The sequence below is a fragment of the Delphinus delphis genome, chromosome 4 (genome assembly GCF_949987515.2).
Source record: "Delphinus delphis chromosome 4, mDelDel1.2, whole genome shotgun sequence".
NCBI lineage: Eukaryota > Metazoa > Chordata > Mammalia > Artiodactyla > Delphinidae > Delphinus > Delphinus delphis.
In genome coordinates, this window is record NC_082686.1 from 73,293,906 (window position 1) to 73,303,427 (window position 9,522).

The window sequence follows — 9,522 nt, forward strand, 5'->3', positions numbered from 1 at the left end:
CGTGAGTCGTGGCTGCTGAGCCTGCGCGTCCGGAGCCTGTGCTCCGCAGCGGGAGAGGCCACAACAGTGAGAGGCCCGCGTACTGCAAAAAAAAAATAATAAAAGTAAAAAAACAAGCTTTCCTACCACTCAAATTTTAGCTTAGAAAAGATTAAAAAATAGATCAGAAGTCTGGAAATGGTATATCAGCAGAATAAAATGAGATTCTGATTTGGTAATAATTAGATTTTAAATTCATTTGGGGGTCTCGTAGTTAAAGCAGAACAACTTTATACTTATACAGATGACATGGTAAAATGGCTCAGCAATTGCTCTCTGGCTTCTTTTCCTTTATGAGTCTTGGGAGAGCAGATATTTTTGCTCAGGCAGCAGGTCTTTTTTCTTCTCTGCTTATCGCTGTAAATTTCCCTCTCATAGATTTTGGTTGGTTGTTTTATCTAGATCCTTTTTTTGTTGCCTAGCAATAGAAGGAAAACTTCAGAATTCTGGGTAGTTTTAAAAGGCGGGTATTTTCAATTTTTTCATTATGAAGAGCCCTACCGTTAAAAGACTCAGATATAATCTTTGGGAATGATGGACCTATGTCTAGGAAACCCCACTTTTGAACTTTCTGTCTACAACCCTATGGACCTGAGACTCCCTGTTTTTTGCAAGGCGACTTAAGAGCACACATTTCCTGAAGGGAAGATGTATCCTTCTTTGTCAGTTCCCACAACTCATAGGACTGGGTGGGTGGGTGCAACATCACGCCGTTCTCTCAATTGTTGGAAACCAGTTTGGTGGTTCCCACAGTCTCTGGCTCTGTGACTCCTCTTGATTGTTGGCAGAGTTTCTCAGCCAGTTGAAAATCACTGCTTTAGTGAACCACTACTGGTTACGTGAGTATGTTGCTGATGAAGATTGATCATTGATCTAATCAGTTACAAAAAGGAAGCTGTAATCAGCCCAGAAGGGGCAGGATCATACACTGATCACCTGGGAGTAGGGTCTCACAAGCTGTCATATCTTTGAGGGGAGTACATTTTGAGAGCAAAATTAGCAAAATCTTGGATCATCACTGCTGTTGCAGTGCTTATTCTGAATACCAAAAATCAAGAACTGTTTTAAGCTATCAGTGGAAATATAGCAGTCCACATTTCAAAAAACTCAGAACTGTCCAGGCACATGGAAAAGTTAACTTTCTGAAGAGAAATAAAATGTGATGAAGTAATTTAAAGAATATAACTTAGTATTACAAATATTGGGTGGTTAGTTGTTTACTGTTTATAATAGACTGTTAAATGTACTCATATGAACTTTCCAGGGCAATATATTCTGGGTCATTGTTTATGTATTGTAGTGTAGACAAGTTATATTTGCCGTGGGAAACATTCTAAATGATGAAAATTGTATTTAAAGAATCATATTGAAGTTCAATTTGTGTTAACTATATTAAATATCTTAGTCACTATTGTTATCGTAACGTTTGCTTTTTGACAACACATTTTGAGGCCTAAGAAAGGTATTATATTGATAAGTCCCTTAATTAACATTTGGTTAGAAACTGAATGTTAACAAAAAGTTTTGTGTATGTGTGTGAAGGTGAGACTTCCTTTTGTATTGTATTAACTCTTTTAAAATGTATTCGGTAAGTGAAACCAATGAGTAGTGTAGCACCAACACTTTCCTTCAAGGAAGCATTTAATTCAGTGAATTAAAAAAATCTTATAATTTGTTTTGCATGGTACAATGGTTCTACTAAAATGTACTTGTGTAGTAGATACTTTAAAAACAAAAACTGGGAAACCACAAAAAGGAAAAAAAAAAATCTCACAACCTGTTATACAAAATATGCATTGCTAATAGTAGAAGCCATATATTGCCATTGTACTGTTGTAATACTTAAGATTGCTCACCTGGTGCTATCTGTAAACTATTTGGCATTAGCATCTATTAGATACTTCTTCCTATTTCTTCTTGAATGTATAATGTGTGCCTTTTAAGTTATTTCTGGTGTTGAATGGTAAAATCAGTGTGGTATTTTTGTATTATAATCTGCACTTTACACTTTCTTCGAAAGTAAAACTCCAGACTCTCCAGTTTAAATAGTATTTTTAAAATATTTATAATGTTTACAATAAATATTTTAAATATTTGAATTCAACATCTAAGAATAAGAAAAAAGTTTAAATATTTTATATGGTTTGTTAAGTGATGTTTAATGTTTGTCTCTTCTCAGTTTATTTTATATCTTTTAGAGTGGCTAATAATGGGAATAGATAGTAGTTTGTCTTTTAATGTGGGGTAAACTTTTATGAAATGAAACATGGGTGTAATTGAATTGTCTTACCCATTGTTCCACCATATCAACGTTTATTGTTTTAGTAACAATAATATGAGTTAGATGTTACTCTTAGCCAACCTATTAAGATTCTCTTCTTACCATATTTTTTCTTTTTAAAGTAGATTGATTGATTCAGGTCATGAGAAAATTTCCAGGGCTAAATGAAAAACTACATAGAGATTTTAATAACTTGCTTTTTACATTGACTAAATATTAAAAGCATTAACTTTTTTTAATTGAAAATCTTGGTTTATGCTATTAGACCTTTTACTAGATCTGTATCCCCCTCCCCCAGATTTTTTCTAATTCTCTGGCTTTTGGTATGACATCTGTTGCCTCAAAAAAATCTCACTTTTTAAAAGCTGACAAAACTTACTGCACTATTAACAACAACTGTAGCAATGAGTGTATAATAAGATGGATGCAAGGTATCTTATGGGGAATAATTATAAAACCATGTTCCAACACTAATCATCTAAAACAGTATTTGACAGTCTAAATTCTGTTTTCTAAATCAGAAAACAGAATTATGCCCAGCTTCTGCATAAAGCTAATATGTTTAACAGGAAGCATTCATGATGAATGATTCATCTTGAAAATAAGATTTCATTTTATACAAATCTTTTGTCTGAGGAGTTAGCCTTTATGTGTGTTATATATTTAGCTTTTCATTGCAAGAAAAATAGTATTCAATCCACTATAATATCAGTATCTACAATCTTCTCTACAAGCATATTTGTACGTATAAACATTTGTATTACTCTAATTTAACAGATGTCTTTGATATTTATTCCCCTTTTGTCATAGCATCCTTGCTCATATGACCTACACTAAATGAAAAACTGACTAAATGTGAAATGATTTTAAAGTCATTTTCTAGGCTTTATTTTATAAGCCTAGTAAAAAGTGGATTAGGTGCATTAGTTTGAGTTAAGAATTAAAGTTTGAGTAAAGACTTACTTTTTCACATGCTATTTAAGTTAAAATGCCTTTAATTAAAAGATAATATTAAAATATGAGGCTTTTTTTCCCACATGGTTATTAGTTTTGTCTTGCTAATAACTTGCATCCAACAGAAACATTAGTGTTTGTTTTTGGTCTTTTCTTTTGGCCTTGATCAAGGGAAATATTTATTTAAAGAATGCTTTGTTTATTTAGAATGACGTGATTTACCTCATTTAGAATGACTTTTATTTCTCATGTGTTAATAAATGTATTTCTTTATATTGCTTTAAAACACTTGCATCTTTGCTCTTTTCTAACTCTGAACTTTCCTCTGTGGCTGCATCTGAGGTGCTTTTTTCAGGTATAGTTTTTTTTTTTTTCTTCCACTGTATACTTTTCCAGCACTTATATTTAGTTGGTCTTTTTTCTTCCAAAAATGCTCATCTGAACAAAATTTTAATGTAATGAATTATAAAATAGTTACTAGTCGTAAAAATGAATGTTGTTTATTAATGCTTTCAATTGTGTAAATTTTAAAAGTCTCCTCATTTTACTTTCATGCAGGTGATGAAACTTACCAGGATATTTTTCGTGATTTCTCCCAAATGGCATCCAATAATCCAGAGAAACTAAATCGTTTCCAGCAAGATTCACAGAAATTTTGAGTTTTTTTAAGAAGGGGAAAATAGTAAATCTGGTGACTCCCTAAAGTATACATTTGAAAGCTCACAGATTTTTACTTCTTTAATTCTACTTACTTACTTTTAGTAGCTATTGAGTTTTTTGGGAAAAAGGTACCCGTTCATTGATATTTTTATAAATCAAAACATAGATCTCTAGTAGTTGGGAGAGGAACCTACTTTAAGACTTCTTTTATTAAAATTTTTTTTAAAGCCTGTTTAAAGGGCTATTTTTTATAGATTAAAATTTAAATCTAGACTTAGGCCATCTCTAGGTTACAAGATGCTAAGAGTTTAGACAAAATAATCTTTTTTTCCCAGTGGGTGGTAGCATTGAATTTTTTCTTCTGTGCACTGTGCCCAGGATCGTTCAATCAAGCATATCGGCATCGAGTGGGAGCCTGATGTCCTGCCTGACTTGAGAATATGTCTTTGCTTTAGCTTCCCTGATGTTGGTGATTCAGAAATAGTTTTTTTCTGTTTGTTTGTTTGTTTCTTGGTAGCCTAGCTGTCATATACACAATATGTAATTTAATTATTAGAACTAGAGAATGTATGCCCCCCCATTTGCTCAAAAATGCAGTTATATTCCTCAGTTATTGTCCAGTACTTTAACGTACATACAGTGGCTGTACAGATTGACATAACTCAGTCCTTTAGATTTATTCCATTTTATGAAGGAAAAAAAAAACAACCCTTGACAATAGTTTTTTTTTAATTACCAAAAGAATCTCATAGCAGTTGTAGTTCTTCATTGTTTAGTTGATTTCCTAAAACCTTGACAAATTTATTGATGTAACAAAACTGTGTTTCAAAAGTTACTTGAATGTTGCAAAATTATGCTTTCATCAGTTGTAACTATCAAAGGAAAAGTTGACTTATAAAATAATGTAGAATTTATATTTGAAATGTGTCCTTTTCCAGATACAATTTTGCTATTGCTCCTAGTGAAAGGAAAAATATCTCTGTAAAAGGAGTAAAAAAGACTCAAGTTTTTTTAGTTTATACTAAAATATACAGCAATAAATTGCTTTTTAATTCTTCTAACATCTCCTGTGTACTTGTTGTACACGGTATACATTCTTTTAAATTATAGCATCTCTATAGCTTTAGTATTTGGTTACATGAATCACAGACCCTTGAATTCCAAAATATTATGGGTATACTAATTTTCCAGGTATATGCTACAGATTAGTCTGATTCTATCTTTGATTGACATATCTTGTCAGGAGTATAAAATAAGTAATTTGCCTTATGGTTTCTTTCTGATATTGTCATAATTAAGTTTAACTTTCTTTTTCAAGTTACATGTAAGTAATATTATTGATACTCAGTTTCTAAATGAGAGGTTTTTAAACTTGAGTTGCCAAATGAGTACAGAAATTATATTTCATTGGGTAGATAATAAATTTTCTAACATTTTCCCACCAGTAAGTAGAGTTTTCTAAGTTGACTGAACATCAAATCAGAATCTGTCTAAACAGGAATTATACTGACATAAATTCATATCACAGAAAAGGTTCCATATTTGTTTGGCCAAATTGCATGCATATAATGCTTATTTAGTAATAATTGCTGTGTATTAGATAAGGATACAAATATATTTAGGGATTATTTCTAAGGAAATGCTAACTTCCAAAGCCTTGTATTTTAATTGCAACAATACCAGGAACCTTAAATCTTTCCTGTTTCACCTCAGAGTCACAGGTCACCGGGCTTTGCAAAAGTCTGATTTGTAGCATTTTTATTAGTGTACTTTGAAATTAATTGTCCGAAAATCTCAAGGAGAAGGAAATATGTTGAGAAAAGAAAGAAACAAAGAAAGGAAGAAAGAAAAAAAGAGAAAAGAGTGCCTCACTTTTCCTTTGTAGTGCCTATTCCTGTTTTGCTCCTAGGAATTCATCTGACCTTTATCTGAGGAGGCCTAGGCAGTTTACCTTTTGGATACAACCTTTGGTCTTCAGATCACTTCTGGGATCTCTGGTTGTAAAAGCAATTCTTGATCATACTCTTAACTCCTGTGGCTTCAGTCATGAGTTGTTAATGTGGCAGTAATTAGTGTCTACTTAAATTTAATTGTTAGAGATGTATTTGAAGTACACTAAAGATCATGGTTCTGAATATCTTCAGAGAAAGTGAAATCTTTAACAGTACAGGGAGCCTGTACGTACAAAAATATACTTCTGTGGCTTGACTTCTTGAATATGCGGAGACCCAATTTGGATTAAATTTGGCAGAAATGATGCAGGAGTAACAGCAAGGTTTTAAAGTAAATTAATGGTTACAAGTAGTTATAGAGTAGGTTGGCTCTTAACCAAGGTGAATTAGCTGTGTCAACTAATAGCCTTTCTGTAGTATGTAACAAATCTTAGTTTCATTATGCTGTGAATTATTCAGTATCATATGATAAATTATAGTTTAAACAACGTTAGTCATACTCTTGGGCTTCAGAAATCAATTTGACTGTCCTTTGTTTTCATTCCCTCACTGATCTGCTGGTATTAGTTTCTGATTCCTTGTCATTATTCCATTAACTCATTAACTTAAAAGTTAGAGTAATCTGAAAATAAGAATAGCAGTACTATGAGGAATTCATAAAATACAGTTTCATGTTAGAACTAGACTAAAGGTAATTGCATAGTTATTTGCGATTTTTTCATTGTAACACTTACATGTTTAAGATTTCTAAGGTTTTAAAAATTACCTTTGGTACAATCCTTAGAAATTCAGAAATTTCCAGGGATTCACTATATTACATTGTTTACCTAATTTATACTGGTCTTTGTAGATTTTAATCAACTTTGGTGTTTACTTTGTAAAACATACAGATTTTATTTGGAATATTACTTTGGTTCTTCATGGGTGCATTTTGAAAAAAACTTATACTTTCACAGTCTGGACAGCTTAAGTTTGTGATGTGTTAAAGCAGTATTTTAAAAATATAATTTTACACATGTGAAGTGGGGTCACGATAAACCAAATTGTATTTAAGATTAAATTTACTATCCATTTTGAATAAGACATTCCCATATCACTCTTATATTGTGGAATTAACTTTTCTGTTTGGTAGCACTTTCGACTGTGGACATGAGCTGGAAAAATGCTATATTTTTATAGAATTGTCTGTTCAGAATGACTTCAGACCTGCATGATATAGTGGAAAGAGCACTGACTAGTTACTTACTACTCTTACTGGATTCAGAGCTCCTCACAAATACAATGAGTGGGACGAAACAAGGTGAAACTGTAACAGCATCCCTTGGTGTACTGTTCCGCTGCTCACATCTGCTCACAGTGTGCTTTGCCGTTACTCACAGTAGGACTTCTGAGATCTTAATCTAAGAGCACCGACAGTGTCTCTTCTTTGATCCTGGGCTGCTCCTCTTGTTTTACAGAGCAGGTCACTGGTTTGCTGGTTGGTGGCGTAGCTGACACCAGAACCCCTGTCTGACTAGTAGTCAGAGGCACTTTACTCATATCATGAAATGATTTGAAATCATTGTAAAGCAGCAAAATTGGATAATGACTGCCAGCTTTCCTTGTTCTTTGATAACAAAGACTCCAAGTATTCTGGAGAACCTAGATATAAAGTTACTTTGAAGGACTAGATTAGGGTTTAAATACGTTAAATTGTAGGGAATTGTATATATTTACAATAACAAACATTGATGAAGGCAAAACGTTGTAAAGGCAATTCTCGTTCACATATGCTTATCAATTTCTTGATGCTTCTAAACGAAGACAACTGAAAGGGGCATGGATTCAGTTTGGCCAAATCCTGACATCTATAAATATGATTTTGGGGGCATCCTTTTCTATTTACATAAATTATCTACTAAAATAAGGTAATGGGGGGAGGGAAGTAAGGTTTGATTAAGTAAACTTTTCTCTACATTGCTCTTTTCACTATCTTATGTACTAGATTTTCTTATTTTTCTTCAACACACCTCCCACCTTTTGGGTGTTCATTTTAAACAGGGAAAGCTCGCTACATTATAAAGAATGTTGGCACCATTTATTTTACACAAAGGCTAAAGGTTAACTTTTGGAAGTGATGAGCTACTTTTCTATATGTGTTTACTCGTGCTTTGTGATATTTCTGGATCATTCCAGTCATAAAGACTTATTACATGTAATATTTCCTGCTACCTGTGAAAAGGTATATTTTAAAGAATGTATAACCAACAATCCATTTACTTTTTATTAGTATGTAGAGGATTTATTTGTATCTAATTCATGAATGTAGTTTTACTGTAGGATGTCACTGTAAATGGAACAAAGTACATTATCTTTATAGTTATTCTAAAATGTATATTATGTAAGAATTGTAAATATTATACCTGATTAAACTCTTTGTATGCCAAGAAATTATGTCAAGTTAATAAAAATCTCACCTCTGGCATAGTTCTATTATGCTCAGACTTCCACTTTATTGTGAACTACAATTGCAGACATACCTGTTAACAACTGTCATGTTTAAGGTCCTGTATTCCTTTCCAACGCTGTCACACTGGTGCAGATTGATCCTGTTTGCTGATTGCTTCAACCATGAAATCCATTTTGATCTTTTAAATATTTTCTTCTGCCCGATCACAGAGCTGTATGGCTCCCAGTTCATTAGCTAAAAACCACAGAAGGCCTTTTTTGCTGTAGCTCTAATTTTTTTCTGTTATGATTGAGATATCTGTTGAAGTTTCTAATCTAGGCAACACATTTACACTCAATCCTTTTAGTAAACAAACAAACAACATGTTTTTGCATGAAATGAGATTGAAGGAATAGAGGCTTGAGGGAACAGACCTGGAAGTGAATTGCCTGCTTTTGCCTTTCCTTTAAAAGTTAGTTGAAAGCAGACACTTAGAAATTTTCTATGTAATTTGCTTTATTCCACTTCATTTCATTTTCATAATAGTTCTTTGACAAAGAGAATCCAAACTGACAGTAAATGTTTTCAATGAAAACAGCCTACTTTTCGTTATTACAAAACAGTGCTTTTTCATCGTAGAAAAATGTTTAAGTAATGATAAGTAAAAAGAATTCCATCCTAATTCCGTCATCTGCCTGTGATGTTCATGTGTGGCTAGTAGATGGTAGCTACTAGCTACATGTGGCTATTGAAATTTAATTAAAATTAGACAAAATTAAGAGTTCAGTTCATCTGTGGAATTGCCACATTTAAGAGCTGACTAGCCATGTGCCCAGTGACTACTGTTTTGAACAGGGCAGATAATAGAGCATATTCATCCTAGGAAGTTCTATTTGACAGTTACCAAGTACGGGGCAAGCTGTTACTTCTTTGGTATATACCCTTCTAGACCTTTGAGTGTATGTATTATATTTATATACAATGGGATCATACTGATTTGCCAACTGCTTCTTTCACTTAGTAAATGAGAAACAAGTTTCTAAGTCCTTAAGTAATCTGCATCACTTTGGGAAGGATTTCTTTAAATGTTTTTATTATGGAAACTTTCAAACATATACAAAAGTAGAGACAATAACTTCAGTAGCTGTTAGCTCATGGCTCACATTGTTTTATCTATACTCCCACCCATTTTTCCTCTTCATTTTTTT

The 9,522-nt window shown here is 32.8% G+C and overlaps 1 protein-coding gene across 2 annotated transcripts in view; it reads left to right on the forward strand.

Moving 5' to 3' along the window:
• Nucleotides 1–8,344, forward strand: part of ACAP2 (ArfGAP with coiled-coil, ankyrin repeat and PH domains 2) — a 164,196-nt gene extending 155,852 nt beyond the window's left edge. For both annotated transcript variants that reach the window (XM_060010911.1, XM_060010912.1), the window contains one exon: nt 3,833–8,344. In XM_060010911.1, the coding sequence (XP_059866894.1) occupies nt 3,833–3,933 (101 nt within the window). In that variant the 3' untranslated portion in view covers nt 3,934–8,344. The remainder of the gene's footprint in view (nt 1–3,832) is intronic.
• The last annotated feature ends 1,178 nt before the right edge of the window (nt 8,345–9,522 follow it).